Source organism: Taudactylus pleione, unplaced genomic scaffold, assembly GCF_031769625.1.
Source record: "Taudactylus pleione unplaced genomic scaffold, aTauple2 ptg000115l, whole genome shotgun sequence".
In the NCBI taxonomy this organism is placed as follows: Eukaryota; Metazoa; Chordata; class Amphibia; order Anura; family Myobatrachidae; genus Taudactylus; species Taudactylus pleione.
Genome location: NW_028284517.1, coordinates 751,551 through 770,279, shown reverse-complemented (window position 1 = coordinate 770,279; position 18,729 = coordinate 751,551). Strand labels below are relative to the sequence as shown.

General features: G+C 44.4%; 1 protein-coding gene across 1 annotated transcript in view; it reads left to right on the top strand.

Moving 5' to 3' along the window:
• The window catches only part of LOC148524860 (fatty-acid amide hydrolase 1-like), a gene marked incomplete at its 5' end in the record, with an annotated part of 54,936 nt that overhangs the window by 11,887 nt on the left and 24,320 nt on the right, over window positions 1-18,729 (top strand). The window contains 5 exons of the mRNA XM_088471594.1: window positions 1,075-1,199; window positions 1,443-1,568; window positions 3,225-3,319; window positions 12,838-12,937; window positions 15,946-15,989. Of these exons, the coding sequence (XP_088327720.1) occupies window positions 1,075-1,199; window positions 1,443-1,568; window positions 3,225-3,319; window positions 12,838-12,937; window positions 15,946-15,989 (490 nt within the window). The remainder of the gene's footprint in view (window positions 1-1,074; window positions 1,200-1,442; window positions 1,569-3,224; window positions 3,320-12,837; window positions 12,938-15,945; window positions 15,990-18,729) is intronic.

The window sequence follows — 18,729 nt, the reverse complement described above, 5'->3', positions numbered from 1 at the left end:
TCAGCAGAGGAACGGGTAAATGTTTCCTCCCCAAGAGAGGAAAGCAGATATTGTGAGCCATACACTGACAGACATTTTATCTGACGGTGTAAGCCCAGCATTACACTCCACTGTGGGGTTTAGGGGTTGGTTGATTCTGTTATTAACGGGCATATTTATCAATATTATTTTTTACTAAAATAATGTGAAAACTGTTTTTTTCACACCCTTTTTACATTATTTTAGTATAACTTAAATGTATTAAAGAGCTTTTGGAGCAGTTTTCATAAAAACTACTCCACAGCCCTTAAATTTGCACTGTTTTAGTAGGCATATCGCCTTTCCCATACTTGGAAGGGAAAATGTGATCTGTTTCAGATTACTAAAAGAAATTGTGAAAAGATGCAGGGGATGGAGTCCTGCTATAAGAACGCTATTTAGAGATGGTGTTATGCAGGCTTTTCCCCCATTTTCCCATCTCCAGCTCAGCCTTCCCTGCCTGCTGACAGGAAAAGCAGGGCCCGGAGCAGGCTTCTGTAATCAGCCATGTGTGTCTGATAGACCACAGGCTGATTACATAGAAAAATAATCAGAATAAAATAAATAAATAACACTCACCTGCACCAGGGGCTGGTGATCAGTGAGCTCCTTCGGGACTCCTGTCAGCTGATCGCTGGGCTCATGCTCTGTGACCCCAGTCAGCTGCTCCTTAGTGCTGTAAACTGAGATACCGGTACACAGCACAGAGTATTATATGTCTGTTACTTCAGTGAGGGTAATAGGGTACAAGAGGGGTACACTTTTAATGGGAGTCAATGGTGACATTAAAAACATGTAAGAGAGGGTGCATATTTGTACAATGTGTGTGTTATATCTATGACAGTAATAGGATGTAACAGGTACTGTATACATGTGTTGCATGTGTGTTATTTCTATGATAATAATAGGATATAAGAGGTACGCATTTGTTGCATGTCTGTTGCACAGATAGTAATACATTATATTGGGGTCGGACATTTTTTTGGTATCTCCTATTGCCCAGACTGCGATGGAGTGTAAGAACGGTGAACATTTATTATGTATCTGTTATTTCAGTGTCACTATGCACAGGACCTATGGCGAGAGATGTGGACGCTCTGGTACTTTCCATGAGGGCTCTATGGTGTGATGAGTTTTTTCGCCTGGACCCAAATTTGCCACCCCTTCATTTCAATGAGGAGGTAATGAGACACACACACATATATAATAGGTGAGGAGTGTATGGGGATAGGGGAAGAGCTCCCTAACTCTGATGTTCCCATGGGAGGAGTGAGATTTATACCGATTTCCACAGAAAACCATAATAATATCATGTTTACAGCAGAAAACGGGGTATATCTTTTGGGAGCTTAGTACAGAATTTATAATTCACTTAGTGACCAGCACTACGGCACACCCTCATCTCGCTGATCTTTGTTCTATAGATTTACTCCTCTACCAAACCTCTCCGAATTGGATATTATGAAGAGGACGGATATTTCCAGGCGAACCCCGGTATGAGAAGAGTTCTTCTAGAAACCAAACATCTTCTAGAGGATGCTGGACACAAGGTGAGAGGAGCACGTAGATGGGGCCCTTTCTGGTACATGTCAAGGTTAAGACTGGCCCACAGAGGTACAGAGCAAACCCCTGGTGGGCCCTACTGCCTGGGGGACAATCTCTCCTCTAGGGATCAGGTTCCAAGCTGTGCACTTGAATTAAACATTATACATATGTTATAATTCACAGGACTATGATGTATTTTCTATAATGCATAGCTGTTCTTAATCTGGTACATTATCATGCATGCACTAGCAGTATTTACTATATATATATATATATATATTTTTTTGGGGGGGGGGGCAGTTCGACATGGCGCCTCTGTGAAGCAACTTTGTAAAGCTGTCAAGTGGTCCTCTGCCCATACCTTTGTGAAGTTCTATTCCTTTGATACCTTCGCCTCTTCTGTTGGTACTTTTGTGAGAAGAGTTCTCAGCGCAGCTCAGGAGCGTTCCATCCCTTAGGAGATTAGCTTTGGGACATCCCAGGGTAAAGCCTGTGTCCCCTATGGAGAAAGAAGAAAAGGAGATTTATGTGGGACTGCTCTGCTTCAGGTTCTCCTGTCCGCATTTGCTTTGTTTTTGGACCTGTATGTGACTCGTTCTTCCTTCTCCTCCTTCTTGCTTTAGGCATGTTAACTTAACTTAGTTGCCTGTGGCTGGGAGAGGGTCATGGGGGTGAGGGAGCAGGGGCTCATGGGTAAAGAGTTTTAACTATTTGGTGCCTAGACTCCTACTCACCAACCTATACCAAGCGTAAAGCCTGTGTCCTATGGAATTGAAGAAAAGGATTTAACAGGTAAGCACATAAATGTCCTTACTAGAATATTCCGTATTTTGGAATAATTGCATACCATAATGAAATATCTTGGGAATGGGACCCAAATCTAAACAGACTGCATTTATGTTTTATATACACCTTATACACACAGCCTGCAGGTAATTTTATACAATATTTTTAATAATTTTGTGCCTTAAACATACTTTGTGTACATTGAACCATCAAAAAGTATAGGTTTCAATATCTCAGTCATGCAAAACAAATTCCATATTTCGTAATATTCCGTATTTCAGAATATTTGGATATGGGAGACTCAACCTGTACTACATTATTGCACTTTCTATCCTCACCTATAGACTGTCTCCTGTATTGCATTTACATGCTTCTGAGTGTCCTTTGCTTTGCCAAGTCTCATTTGGTAAAGTTTTTTTAGGAATAATTTTCTGTTTAAACTGGATCATTCATGCAGCTTCTGCAGTGCATCCCACATGCCCTTTGCAGTATTCTCGTGCCAGGTATGGTGACTGGGATACATGGTGCCTGGTCCTATAACCGTGCTTCTTTGATCAGTCATCAAACAAACATAGAAGGTTTATGAAGCAAAACTGTAGTATGAACAGTGCTGGTTTCTCACCATACAGACACAGCATAACTAGCAACTAACATGGAGTCGATTTGCACTAGACTGAAAGACCATCTAGTAACATGTTGGTAACAGCACCACCTGCAGTACCTCCAGTGTAACTACTTAAGCAATGTTAAGACTAGAATTGTTGTAGTATTCCAACAACAATTTCCTCTTCACTTCTACATTTACTGCTTACATTACTTATATTTCACCAATCTTAGATTATATAAAATTATTAAAATTAAATTTTTCTTTTCAGCTCATCTTGTTCAGGCCTCCACGAGTGGGTTATGCATATGAGCTGCTCTGGAAGGCGTTTCTTGGAGACAAAGGGAAAACCGTAGCAGATAAGTTGTAAGTGGCATGTGCTGAGTACAAGTAGTGAAAGCTGGATATTAGGGTGAGGGGTAAATACATTTAAACATAGCACCCTGGAAGAATAATCATTTATTTATATAACACCACCAATTTACTCAGCACTGTACAGAGAATATTTGGGTTTCATATCAGTCCCTGCCCTGTTGTAGCTTACAGTCTAAAGGGGGATGTACCAAGCCTTGGAGATACAGTGGTGTTTGAAAGTTTGTGAACCCTTCAGAATTTTCTATATTTATGCTGAAATTTGGCCTAAAACTACCTCAGATTTTCACACGAGTCCTAAAAGTAGAGAAAGAGAAGCAAATCAAACAAATGAGAAAAAAAAATAGACGTGCTCATTTGTTCATTGAGGAACATTATCCAATATTACATATCTGTGAGTGCCAACAGTATGTGAACCTTTGCTTTCAGTATCTGGTGTGACCCCCCTTGTGCAGCAATAACTGCTTCTAAATGTTTCCGATACTTGATGATTAGTCCTGAACATCGGTTTGGAGGAATTTTACCCCATTTCCCCGTACAAAACAGCTTCAACTGTGTTATGTTGGTGGGTTTCCTCCCATGAACTGTTCGCTTCAGGTCTTTCCACAACGTTTCGATTGGATTAAGGTCAGGATTTTGACTTGACCATTCCAAAACTTAAAATGTATTCTTCTTTAACCATTTTTTGGTGAAATTACTTGTGTTCTTTGGGTCGTTGTCTTGCTGCATGACCCACGTTCTATTGAGACGCAGCTCATGGACAGATGTCCTGACATTTTCCTTAGAATATTCTGGTATAATTCAGAATACATTGTCTCATCAATGATGACAAGTCGTCCTGGGCCAGATGCAGCAAAACAGGCCCAAACCATGATACCACCACCACCACCGTGTTTCACAGATGGTATGAGGTTTTTATGCTGGAATGCAGTGTTCTCCTTTCTCCAAACATAATGCTTCTCATTTAAACCAAAAAGCTCTATTTTGGACTCATCTGTCCACAAAACATTGGCCCTCATTCAGAGCCGCTCGTTAGCGGCAGTACGCTCGTTCCGAGCGATGTTTGCACATCTGCGCATGCGTACGGTTTTTAGTACGCATGCGCGAACCAGTCAGTGCGGCCGAAAATCGTTGGTACGCAATATAGCGAGGGCCTGCTATTTTGAGTGACAGAAGGAGGCGTATGTGGGTGGTAACAGGGGAAGGAGCTTGAAAATGGGGAGTGGAGATCCGAACGCAGGCGTGCTTAAAGGTCAAAACGGGCGTTTTATGGGTGTGTATATTTAAAACAGCAGCGTCATTGACCACGTCACTGGGTTATTTTATAGCCAGAACTGCTCGCAAATTTGTGGTAGCAAACACCAACCACAAGAATAGCGAGCAGTTCATACGCTGGTCGATGTACTCGATTAATCTAATAAATAGCGGACATGACGTAGGATGCGAGCGGCTAGGGGGCGTTTTTAACAAATAAACGAGCGTATGTTTTGCTCGCTCGTTCAGACTTAGAGGTGTGAACAGACTGCAATGTGCGTACGGATCATTTGAATAGCCACCCCTTGTTTTTAAACGAACGACCACAAATAGCGAACGGCTCTGAATCAGGCCCATTGTTCCTATAGTTTTCAGGCTTGTCCAGGTGATCTTTAGCAAATTGCAGATGGGCAGCAATGTTCATTTTTTTTGCTTTTTCATGCTTTTTCAGCCATGCATACCATTGTTGTTCAGTGTCCTCCTGATGGTGGACTCATGAACATTGACATTAGCCCATAGTGAGAAAGGCCTTCAGTTGTTTAGAGGTTACAATGGGTTCCTTTGTGACCTTGCAAACTATTTGAGGCTTTGCTCTTGGTGTGATCTTTTTTGGCCGACCACTCCTGGGGAGGGTAATAATGATCTGGAATTTTCTCCATTTGTACACAATCTGTCTGACTGTTGATTGATGGGGTCCAAAATCTTTAGAGATAGTTTTGTAACATTTTCCTGCCTGATGAACATCAACAACTCTTCTTCTGAGGTCCTTAGAAATCTCCTATGTTCATGGCCTGATACACTTCCACAAACATGTGTTGTGATCATCAGATTTTGATAGATCCCTGTTCTTTTAAAAAGACAAGTTCTCCACTCACACCTGATTGCCATCCAATAGATTGAAAATACCTGACTCTAATTTCACCTTCAAAATACAGTATCTGCTAACAGGGCTGCCATCAAGGGGGATGGCCGGGCCTGGAGTCCCGGGCCCGGATACTCTGGGGGCCCGACCGCTCCTCCTACCGCCTGTCCACTATTTCCACCCTGCTAAACTTACGTTCACTGACAGGCTCGGCAGGTGGTCCGCGGCCGCCCGTGCCCACTACTACAATATACCCTCTCACTATCTTTCCAAATGCCCGTCGCTGCTGCTATGTATGTGGCTGGCTGTTGGAGGCAGGCAGAGTGGATGCTCCCAGCCTGCTCTGTGCTGCTAACCAATAACACAATCGAGCAGACGGGAGCATCCATAAACACTGCAACAGCAGCGGGCGGTCGGAGAGGTAGGGAGAGGATATAGTACTGGGCGCAGGTGGCGCCTGTCAGTAAATGTAAATTTAACAGGGAAAAAGTAGTGGGTGGGAAGGCCCCGGGGCCCTCGTTGTGCGGAGGGAGGGAGATTACTCGGGGAAGGGTGAGGCTCTGTATAATGGGGGCTGGGGGGGCTCTGCCTATTTGGCCCGTCCCAGGCCCCATGATATCTGAAGGCGGCCCTGTCTGCTAAGCCTAAAGGTTCACATACTTTTGCAACTGTGATATTGGATCATTGTCCTCAAAAAAATTTAAAAATTAGCATGTTTAATTTATTTGCCTCATTTGCTTTAGTCTTTATCTAGTTTTAGGACTTGTGTGAAAATCTGAGGTAGCTTTAGGCCAAATTTCAGTAGAAATATAGAAAATATTGAAGGGTTCACAAACTTCCAAGCACCACTGTAGATAAAGTGGTGTAATTGCCCAATGCAACCAATCAGCATCTAACATTTCAAATGCTGCACTAGATAAATGACAGGAGCTGACCGGTTGCGTTGCGTAACTTTATCCCACTCTGCGGCTTGAAACATCTCCCCCTAAATTCCCTAACATACACACATGGAGACTAGTGTTAATTTAGAAGGAATCCAATTAACCTTTCAGTATGTTTGTGGCCTGTGGGAGAAAACCATGCAAACATGAAGAGAACATGCACACTATACACAGTTAAGCCATGTCCAGGTATTTAAGTATTGTAGTCAGCAATTATCTGAAAAAGTGAAATGCGAACATTAATTCCGGGACCATGTGTTAGACTGTGTATGAAGTACATTTATGTGGTGTCTGCACTGATTGGCTGGTAACAATCACTGTCAGGGTATGGTACATGAAAATGCTGCTCTGTGTTATATAGGGGTCTATTTACTAAGCTTTGTTAGGAGATTAAGGGCCGTATTCAATTTGAGGCGTTAAGTCCGGATCCGCAGTAATTTACTGACGATGACGTCATTATCGCCTGTTTTGGTTTTACCCCGTATTCAACTTCAAAGACTTTCCGCCTAGGCGGTAAAGTATAGCCTATGAATGACAGGCGGTAAAAAGTGCAGAATTGGGGTTTTGGGGTGCAACGTTTCGAGAAACGCCGTGCAGCCTTCAGTCAGTCCCCCAAAGGTAATCTGTGTAAAAAAAACAAAACAAAACTTAAGGACACCCCAAAAATTTACTTTGAAAAAGGGGGCGAAAAAAAAAAAGTTGGGGCACAAACTTAAAAACTAGCGAACTTGACTCTGGGGGGGTCCCCAAGTATGCCTCATGTGTTTTTTGATTGCAGGTGTTTGCGCCAGGTGGATTTTTCACGATTTGTTTAAGTCACTTTAGCAAGTTTAAAATATGCTGAACCCCATTTTCAAGTACCCCAAATTTGATGGGCATAGTTGTTTTGCCCTAAAAAAACTTCTAAATGCTCTTCTGCATCACCTTATTCAAAGCCGCATTTATGCACCTGCTGCGGCTATTAGAAACCCCGACTTCCTTCAGGAGTTAAAAATGGGGGTACCCATAGTGATCCCCCATATCTCCACATCTTTAGGGGGTTCCCTAGAATATTTCCTGAAAATTCCCCTTTTGTTTAACCTGTAAAAAAACGGGGTAAAAATTTACAAAAAAAATTACATAAGGTTCCCCCCCAAAAGCCAAACCAGCCCCAGGCTTGCCAGGCAGTGATGGTTTCTAAAAATATGGGGAACAAATTGTGTATGGTTCCACCGTATTTTAGAAACCAACCCAAGGCTGCAGGGACCAGTTCTGGTTTTAAATATAGTTGGAAAAAAAACGTGGGGATCCCCCTATAGTTAAGACCTGCGCCAGACCCAACCGACTGGGGTGTAATGCCACAGCCAGAAGACCCAATCACCGGGGCTCCAGGTCCAAAGCATTAGCATCCCAAATCGGTCAGCGCAAGCCGGTGATCTCTGGGTCCCCCCTTCCCGAGCACCACAGGCTTACGCTGAAGCCTGGGGCTCTTCCTCATACCCCTGGTTTGGTGGGTATGGATGTAATGGGGGGGGCAAATAATGTAAAACTATTGTGTTTTACAGTGGAACTACAAGTGACAGCATGCCTGCCATTTTGCACTTGAGGAACAACAAGTGCCAGCAGACATGCGGCACCTGTAACTTCACTGTAAAATAGTTAAAAAAAGACAAAACACACACACCGTGACAGTATAACTTTATTACACACACCTACCCATTCACACATACTTACCTATACCAGATGTGTCTGTCCCCTTGTCCAGTAGATTGTCCTCAATGAATGGGTCTGCAAAGAAAAATTCATAATCACCTATATCCTGGCGCCGGTCTCCGCAGTAATCCAGGAACTTAGCAAAACAAAAAAACGAGTTTACACGACCCACACAACAGCTATCAGTATGTGTGTTGCCACACATACTGATAGCTCCCGAATGCCAGCTGACGGAACATGCATGGAGCTGGCACTTCCCGAGAGCCAATCAGCGGCTGCACTGACTGTAGAGCGGCCGCTGATTGGCTCCGGCTACTGACAGTTCCTACGTGGTGTGAATCGCCCAAACATGTGTAGACATGGGGGATCACTATGGGTACCCCCATTTTTAACTCCTGAAGGAAGTCGGGGTTTCAAATAGCCGTGGCAGGTGCATTTTTGCAGAATTTATAAAAATGCGTTTTGGGACTTAAAAATATGCTAGTACCCATTTTCATGTACCCCAAATTTGATGGGACCATTTTTAAAAACGAAAAAAATTAGCTAAGTGCTCTTCTGCATCACTTCTTCAAAGTCAAGAAAAAAAACACCTGCAGCGGCTATTTAAAACCCGATTTTTCTTTTGCAGCCAAAAACAGGGGTACCCATAGTGATCCCCCATGTCTGGACATCTTTTGGGGGGGTCCTAGGATTATTTCCCAAAAATTCCAGTTTTTTTAACGCCGATCCAAGTATCGCCAGGTCCCGTTTTCGCCTACTTTCAAATTGAATACGGGGATACGCGGGCACGCGCGCGATACTTTAACGCCTACAAAACAGGCGAAGGCAGCGTTAAGTCCGGGCCGTAGCTCGGCTCAAATTGATTACGGGCCAAAGTGAACGGTGGTAAGGTACCGTTTACTTTATCTCCTAACAAAGCTTAGTAAATAGACCCCCTTTTCATATTGAAGTGAAAAAGAACAGAAAAAATAAAAAGGGTTTTGTCATATTTATAATTATAATATGACAAAAGTATGGAAAAACCAAGAGAAAACATAAAAATATGAGAGGAAAGTCATAAACACAGCCATGACCAATGATCACATCTTCCTGCAATCACTGTGAGGAGCACTGCTCTACAAGGGAATAAGGGGAAGTCATACACCTTGACAGGATCAATTATCACATCTTCTTACAGTCACTGTGAGGAGCACTGCTCTACAAGGGAATGAGGGGAAGTTGTACACCCAGACAGGACTAATGATCACATCTTCCTACAGTCACTGTGAGGAGCACTGCTATACAAGGGAATGAGAGGAAGTTGTACACCCAGATATGACTAATGATCACATCCACCTACAGTCACTGTGAGGAGCACTGCTACACAAGGGAATAAGGGGAAGTTATACACCTTGACAGGATTAATTATCACATCTTCCTACAGTTACTGTGAGGAGCACTGCTCTACAAGGGAATAAGGGGAAGTCATACACCTTGACAGGATCAATTATCACATCTTCTTACAGTCACTGTGAGAAGCACTGCTCTACAAAGGAATGAGGGGAAGTTATACACCCAGACAGGACTAATGATCACATCTTCCTACAGTCACTGTGAGGAGCACTGCTATACAAGGGAATGAGAGGAAGTTGTACACCCAGATATGACTAATGATCACATCCACCTACAGTCACTGTGAGGAGCACTGCTACACAAGGGAATAAGGGGAAGTTATACACCCAGACATGACTAATGATCACATCTTCCTACAGTCACTGTGAGGAGCACTGCTACACAAGGGAATAAGGGGAAGTTATACACCCAGACATGACTAATGATCATATCCTCCTACACTCACTGTGAGGAGCACTGCTACACAAGGGAATAAGGGGAAGTTATACACCTTGACAGGATCAATTATCACATCTTCCTACAGTCACTGTGAGGAGCACTGCTATACAAGGGAATAAGGGGAAGTTGTACACCCAGACATGACTAATGATCACATCCACCTACAGTCACTGTGAGGAGCACTGCTACACAAGGGAATAAAGGGAAAGTTATAAACACAGCCATGACCAATGATCACATCTTCCTACAGTCACTGTGAGGAGCACTGCTACACAAGGGAATAAGGGGAAGTTATACACCCAGACATGACTAATGATCACATCCACCTACAGTCACTGTGAGGAGCACTGCTACACAAGGGGATAAGGGGAAGTTATACACCTTGATAGGATCAATTATCACATCTTCCTACAGTCACTGTGAGGAGCACTGCTATACAAGGGAATGTTGTACACCCAGACAGGACTAATGATCACATCCTCCTACAGTCACTGTGAGGAGCACTGCTACACAAGGGAATGAGGGGAAGTTGTACACCCAGACAGGACTAATGATCACATCCTCCTACAGTCACTGTGAGGAGCACTGCTATACAAGGGAATGTTGTACACCCAAACAGGACTAATGATCACATCCTCCTACAGTCACTGTGGGGAGCACTGCTATACAAGGGAATGTTGTACACCCAGACAGGACTAATGATCACATCCTCCTACAGTCACTGTGAGGAGCACTGCGACACAACGGAATAAAGGGAGCCAGGGGCCCATGTGCCCTGCATAGCCTGCACCCATTATAGGTACGCCCGCCAGTGACCCTCCTACAGTCACTGAGAGGAGCACTGCTACACAAGTGCAAGAAGGGAAAGTCACAAAAAACAGCCATGACAAACAATCTCTAAGGGGAGCATTAGGAGAATGAAGTGAGAGACATACATGGAGACATGGCCATTGGCCTCCACCATCTGTAATCACTGAGAGGAGCTATATGACCCAAGTGAATGAGGGAAAAGTTATTCAGTACATATAATTATCGGAATCGGTATGAAATACCGCCCCCGCATGGCCGGTGGTTCAATTCCCGGCAGCGGCAGCACGACACTGGAACACATCCCGGCAGCGTGAGCCCGACAGCGCTGGAAATCCTGATCGTTGTAAGGTAGGTATAGACTAACCTAACCCCCCTAACCCTAACTCTCCTTAGGGGTGCCTAACCCTAACCTCCCCCCAAATGCCTAACCCTAATCCCCCCGTATGTGCCTAACCCTAACCAGCCCTTCCCCGCTGCCTAAACTTAAGTCCCCCCGGGGGGGTGCCTAACCCTCCCTCCCCCTAGCCTGACCCTAACCCTCATGGGGGGGTGCCTAACCCTAAGTCCCGCCCGGGTGCACTAAACCTAACCCTTCCCCCCCACGGCTGTCCGCTCGCGGCGCCCCAGCATCCCTTCGATCGGGATGCCGGGCGCCGGTCTCCCGGCATCGGGGGAAATGAGCGGCGTATACATCTAGACGCCGGGAATTTCACCCTCGCCGGGATATGACAGTCGGGAGCCGGCTGTCAGTTTAATGTCAGCCGGCTTCCCGATTGCATCCCTAATTATCACATAATTTGTCCTCAGTCACAGGAACTTTTTCTGGATTTACCTAATGTTCTGGATACCAGATTCCATGCTGGACACCTCTAACAATATACAGAATATATAGAAATTAAGTATTTTTTATTTATTTGGTGTTTTTTTTACCTCAGACAGAGCCAATAATAGGAGAATGTTGCCAGCTGTGGAATGGAATCTCCAAGGGATCAGAGCACAGGGATGAGGATAATTCTCTAGTTATATATAGATAACATTGCAGTAAGCAGACTGGAGGGCACGCAGGAAAGCGGGAGAGAATCCCTTTATGTTACGATGAGTTGATGTGCATAAGGATCCTTGCTCAGCATCTCCCCCCTAGCAGAGCTCTTAAAGAATATCTTATGACAATCGGCGTAACTATCAACTCAACTGTCTGCAGGCACCATGTGGCCACCTGTGATGCTTTCTGGCCTTGCTCCCCTATGCGGCCTATAGTCAGCAGGGAACTAAGGCCCTCATTCAGAGCCGTACGCTCTGAGCAGAGCGCACGCTCTGAATGAGGGCCGGGGACCATGAAAATGGAGCGCCTCCTGGACGCTCGTATAGCTGTGGGTCACCACCCACAGGCTATACGAGCGTGCATTTTGATGGCCGCGATGGTCGTGACCATCGCGACCATCGAAACTGCGAGCCGGAGCCTGCGGTTGAGGTTTTCAACCGCAAGCTCCGGAGTGATTTTGGCTCTATCAGAGCCAAAATCACTCCCACTGACATCACTAGTGATGTCAGTGGGCCGGCTTCTGACGGGAGGCGTTCCCGTGGGAACGCCCCCGTCAGGGAGGCACACCCCCGGCACGCCTACCAAAGGGGGCGTGCTGTCAATCAACATCGACAGCACGCCCCCTTTGATCAGACATAATGAGCGAAGGACTTTCCTTCGCTCATCGCGTCTGGCGCATGCGCACGACGGAGCTCCCTCCGTCGTGCGCATGCTCAGTCCAGAACATCGACCCACTTGCGAGCGGACAGCCGCTCGCGAGTGGGTCTGAATCAGGCCCTAAATGTTCAGCTGTGGGACTGCTGAAGCTCTAGAGTGCTGTGCACATGAGGCAGCACTCTAACGGATCCATAATAAAATCCTGGCCAGCGTTTGTGGGGCAGTCTCTGATGCCATGACCTCTGTGATCAGGAAATGCAGGGGGACTAATAAAGATGGCGGGGGCTGATAACCTGGCATAGTATGTATAGGCAGGAGAAACTAAAAACCTTTGTCCGTAAGTTGCCCACTCGCATTTCAGGGGTAGTGAATAAATGGGGCCACTTTATATAACCACCTTGTATTTTATTTCTATTTCTATTAGTAAGAACAACTTCATAGACCCCAACCTGGGGGAATGCGCACAACTCTGTAAGATGCCCGACGTGGTGAAGAGGATCCTGGGCTTCATTTTCCGGCCGATAGTAAGTAGATACGAAAAAAAAACAAAAAAACAATTCTTACTGTAAGTAAATTTGTGAACTTAATTAAATTTAACACGGACAATTTCATTAAAAACAAAAATGAAAAAAACACAACATAATTATAAACACTAATTGGTCTATTCAATATGTTAATTATCATTGTCCAAACGGACTTCGATAGTTAACGTTTCTTCTCGACGAGAGCGCCAGAGGAATTCATCAAATCAGCTGTCTTCCCGAACACTTTCACTGCTCCTCTCGGAGCAGGTCACGCATGCAAGAGCTCCGACATCCGAAAGGATCCCTTTTCACGACCCAGGACTCCTTCCCATACGGAAGATGGCGAATGCTCCAGCAATCAAGCTCTGAAAATATTGTATTTATGGTGCTTGATGAATTCTGTCCCCATACTAGTGTATGGGGACAGCGGGCCATTCCGCCAGAGGAAGGTAAGCAGGAGATATCTGTGATACTAGTGTATGGGGATAGCGGGCCATTCCGCCAAAGGAATTTAAGCAGGAGATATCTGTGATACTAGTGTATGGGACAGCGGGCCACTCCGCGAGAGGAAGATAAGCAGGAGATATCTGTGATACTAGTGTATGGGGACAGCGGGTCATTCCGCCAAAGGAATTTAAGCAGGAGATATTTGTGATACTAGTGTATGGGACAGCGGGCCATTTCACCAAAGGAAGGTAAGCAGGAGATATCTGTGATACTAGTGTATGGGGACAGCGGGCCATTCCGCCAAAGGAAGGTAAGCAGGAGATATCTGTGATACTAGTGTATGGGGACAGCGGGCCATTGCGGCAGAGGAAGGCAAGCAGGAGATATATGTGATACTAGTATATGGGGACAGCGGGCCATTCCGCCAAAGGAAGGTAAGCAGGAGATATCTGTGATACTAGTGTATGGGACAGCGGGCCATTCCGCCAGAGGAAGGTAAGTAGGAGATATCTGTGTTACTAGTGTATGGGGACAGCGGGCCATTCTGCCAGAGGAAGGTAAGCAGGATATATCTGTGATACTAGTATATGGGGACAGTGGGCCATTCCGGCAGAGGACGGCAAGCAGGAGATATATGTGATACTAGTATATGGGGACAGCGGGCCATTCTGCCAAAGGAAGGTAAGTAAGAGATATCTGTGATACTAGTGTATGGGGACAGCGGGCCATTCCGCCAGAGGAAGGTAAGTAGGAGATATCTGTGTTACTAGTGTATGGGGACAGCGGGCCATTCCGCTGCTTTACCTCCTTAATGAATGGCCCAATAACTTAATTTTTACAACTTTTGTAAAAATTAAGTGATGATGAATAGGTTCCTTAGAACTCTATTCATCAATCAAATTTCTCCTTAAATAATGCGGAAACGAGCAATTCATTCCAGAGCTTGGCCCTGGTAGCTAACGTCCCGAAAACTGAAAGCAAAGTGGTCACATTAGTGATCACTTTACTTTTACAATCAGCAAGGACAGATTCCTGCGAGTGCATTTAAATACATGCATGCGGTACATCATTCCTTATTGGCAATAATCATTTTCTAATTATTGGGTCTAAAACCTGATAATAAATAAACAGGCCCCATATTGTAGCTATACTTTTATCCCACTAATTAATAAATGATTTTTCTATATGAGAATATATAACATATCTAGCAATAGCCCATAACCTGAATACTACTGTAAAGAAACAGACTGCTCCTGTCCCCCAACCCCTGTCCCTGTGTTTGGTAAGTGCGCCCAGGTGCCCTAACACTGATTAGTAACTTTCTCACTCTACAGCATAATTCCGAAAATCTGTCATTGCTCCGGCAGACACAATGGTTTACACAATGGTTACATAAGTGAATATGTTATGTTTTATTGCTTCACTTAATACTCGCTAAAATCCTAAGTGACACTTTGATAATGCCCTGACATGGGTTTCCTAGCCCCAATAGTAATCCTTAGACCTTGAGTCCATGAGAAGAAATTAGCGGTGTGTAAGCAGCAGGTACATTAAGTTGTGACCAATGGGCATTTTAACTTTTTAACCCAAAGTAATGTCCCGTATACACAATACCCACAGTAGTAGTGCCCCTACTACACATAATGCCGACAGTAGTAGTGCCCCTTATGCAGTTCCCGCAGTAGTGGTGCCCCTTATGCAGTGCTCCCAGTAGTGGCAGTGGACCTTATGCAGTGTCCATAGTGGTAGTGCCCCTTATACAGTGCCCCATATGCAGTGCCCCCTATGCAGTGCCCCATGTAGTAGTGCCCCCAGTAGTAATGCCTCCCCGTAGTAATGTTCTCTGTAGTAGTACCCCCAATAGTAATTCCCAAATAATAATGCCCCTAGCTGTAATGCCCCCTGTAGTAGTGCCCCCAATATTAATGCCTACAATAGTAATGCCCCCAATAGTAATGCCATCAATAATAATGCCCCCTGTAGTAGTGCCCACAATAGTAATGCTCCCTGTAGTAGTGATACCAATAGTAATGCCCCCAGTAGTAATGCTGCTTATACACAAAAAAACCCCAACACAATACTTACCATAAGAACCGCACCTGAATCCCCGGCCGTTCAACAGGCTGCTCCTCGGAACTATGGGAGAGACCTCATGACATCTCGCCCATAGTGCACACTTCAGGAGCTGGAAGCCGGAGCTCTGGAGTGAGCTCCAGCCTCCACCTGCCAGTGTTGTTGTGGGGAAAGATCTGGGCGCCCGCTGGTAACAGAATATCAGTGGGCGCCCAGCAAATGGAGCCTACCTGCGGCGCTGGGCTGAGGTGGGCCGGAGGAGGCGTAACTGGTTCCGTCTCCAGATATTTGGACGCTGTTGGTTAGCTACATAGCCACTGATTATAAAACTTCAGCATTCAGAGCAGATCCTGAACCATCTGTATAGTACATAGAACTCAGTGTTGCAATGTGGCATCTAATATTAACTTGAAGATAAAATATTTTTAAATTTATAGTGATGCTGATATTTTTTCCCTGTACGTAAATCTTATTTTAAATATTTCCAGTATCCGAGGATTTCCAGGTTTCTAAATTCCAGTGTTGGTGCAAGGTAAGACCCTGTGTGCTCTTCCAGATTATCTCTCATATACAATGTACACTATGTAGACAAAAGTGATTGGACACCTCTGCATTGCAGCTTGTTTAGCATGGGTCCGTGCATGGTCACATTAACTCTGAGAAGTATAAAGATGTTCATTGTGGCAGTTCTACAGAAGCAATTAATGTTTTTATCAGGATGACAATGTCACCTGCCATGTTTCCAGGGTGACGCTGGACTAGTATACAGAAAATGTGGTAACCTGGATGTACTGGACACCTCTGACTCCAGATCTTAACCCCAGTGAGAACCTCTGGGACGAATTAGAACGATGGGTGCGTTCTAGGCTGACTCGACCTTCTTCAGTGTCACAGTTGGTCACTGTACGTAAGGCGGAATGGCAAAACATACCCCCTGCTGTTATCCAGTAACTTGTGGACAGACAGTTTGCCAAGAAGGGTGTCTGCAGTAATCACTGCACGTGGTGGACCTGCAAAGTACTGACGTCAATAAAATATTGTTTATCTATGTCCTGTCAGTGTCCAATCACTTTTCTCTACATAGATATATTACCCTGGTGGATTATTCCACATAAATTCCCACCCGCTCACACTCTGTGTCCTTGGTGCAAATTTAAATAGGGGCGGGACCAAATGACTTGATTATTGCAGAATAGCGTCATTAAGCCTCGCCCCCCTACACGGGAATCCACGTTTGCTCTAGAAATTCTCCCCCATTCTGCCTACTTCACTAGGAAGTGGGCAGGAATGCAGGAGAAGTGCCTACTCTACGGGGTGTGCGGGGAGTTACCCGAAAAATCGTGAGCCTCCCACGACTTCCGGGAGAGTAGGCATGTATGATACAGAGGGAGTGATAAATCTATGGATACAGCTATGGAAGAAATTGCAGAGCAGCGGTGGAAGGAGGCCCCCAGTATGATTAAGATTGGGGGCGTGACGTATGACAAGGCCCCCAAATTTACGTGCGACCCTCGCAAATGTTGGGTGGTATGAGGAATTGTCTACTGACCATTGTGGTTGGGGCTTACACAGTAAAAGAATTGGAGAATACATGGTGTAAACATGCGGATATTTTTAAGACCAGTCTAAAATGCATGTAGTCAGGAAGCCGGCGGGCAAAATGCCGACCGCCGGCTTCCCGACTGTCATATCCCGCCAAGGGACTAATGATAGGTGTCAAAATCCTGCCGCCTATCATTATCCCTACGTTGGGATCCTGACGCCTGGCACACCGAACGAAGGTAAGCCGGGCGCAGGGTGCGGACAGCCGCAGGGAGGGGGTTATGTTAGGGACTCCTGGGGGGGATTTAGGATTAGACACCCCCCTGGGAGGGTTAGGGTCAGGCTAGGGGAAGGTTGGTTTAGGGTTAGGCAACCCCAGGGGTAGGTTAGGGCTAGTCACCCCCCCGGGAGGGTTAGGTTTAGGGAGCGGGGAGGGGGGGTAGGTTTAGGCACTTACAGGGGGAGAATTAAAAAGCAATGGGAAAAAAGATCTAAGGCGATACAGATAAAATTATACTTAAATCGTGGAGGTCGTTGATATGGAGGTTTTTACTTTTCTAGAGATGATCCACTCTGTGGAATACAATTTGAAATTTAAACACAAACATAAAAGACCATATGTGAAGTAATGTCAAAACGTAAAACCACAACAAAATGAAATAGTCCTTTTGTGTTTCTGAAGAAGAAAAGGGTGATATCCGTTTTTTTCCAAAAGTTTATGTCAATCAAACAAATCAGGATAGATCCTCACCACCACAAATCATAGAGATGGGCGTACCATAAACTCACTTAATATGTGAATGGGAAATATACATAAAGGTATCTTTCAAAATACTTCACCGTGTGTCAAACGAAAGATTGAAGGATAAGCGTACCCAAACTCACGTAATAAGAAGTTGGGATCAGCATATAAAGGTATCTTTTCCACAAAAAATGAAAAAACCATAGGTAAAGAAGACTTTTGATGAAAAATATAAAGATCCAAGGAGGATCGAAACGGCGTTGGTGGAGAGATTTGTAGGCATTCTATGGATTATAAGAGAGACTTGGATTGATATTTTTGAGGTATATAGTAGATCCATTACGGGTTTCAGTCCGGACCTTTTACCTGTAAGAGGAGATACTACTGTTAATACTTCTAATTTTCATCTTTACTTGTTCAAGGATTTTTTATTTTATTTTACATGTTTTTAATATTTGTATTTTTAATAAACCATTTTTGAAGTGATACCTCATCCTCTATTTTAAATCAAAAGTCTTCTTTACCTATGGTTTTTTAGTTTTTTGTGGAAAAGATACCTTTATATGCTGATCCCAACTTCTTATTACGTGAGTTGGGGTACGCTTATGCTTCAATCTTTCGTTTGACACACGGTGAAGTATTTTGAAAGATACCTTTATGTATATTTCTCATTCACGTATTAAGTGAGTTTATGGTACGCCCATCTCTAAGATTTGTGGTGGTGAGGATCTATCCTGATTTGTTTGATTGACATTTACTTTTGGAAAAAAACGGATATCACCCTTTTTTTCTTCAGAAACACAAAAGGACTATTTCATTTTGTTGTAGTTTTACGTTTTGATATTACTTCACATAATGGTCTTTTATGTTTGTGTTTAAATTTCATATTGTATTCCACGGAGTGGATCATCTCTAGAAAAGGAAAAACCTCCATATCAACGACCTCCACGATTTAAGTATAATTTTATCTGTATCGCCTTAGATCTTT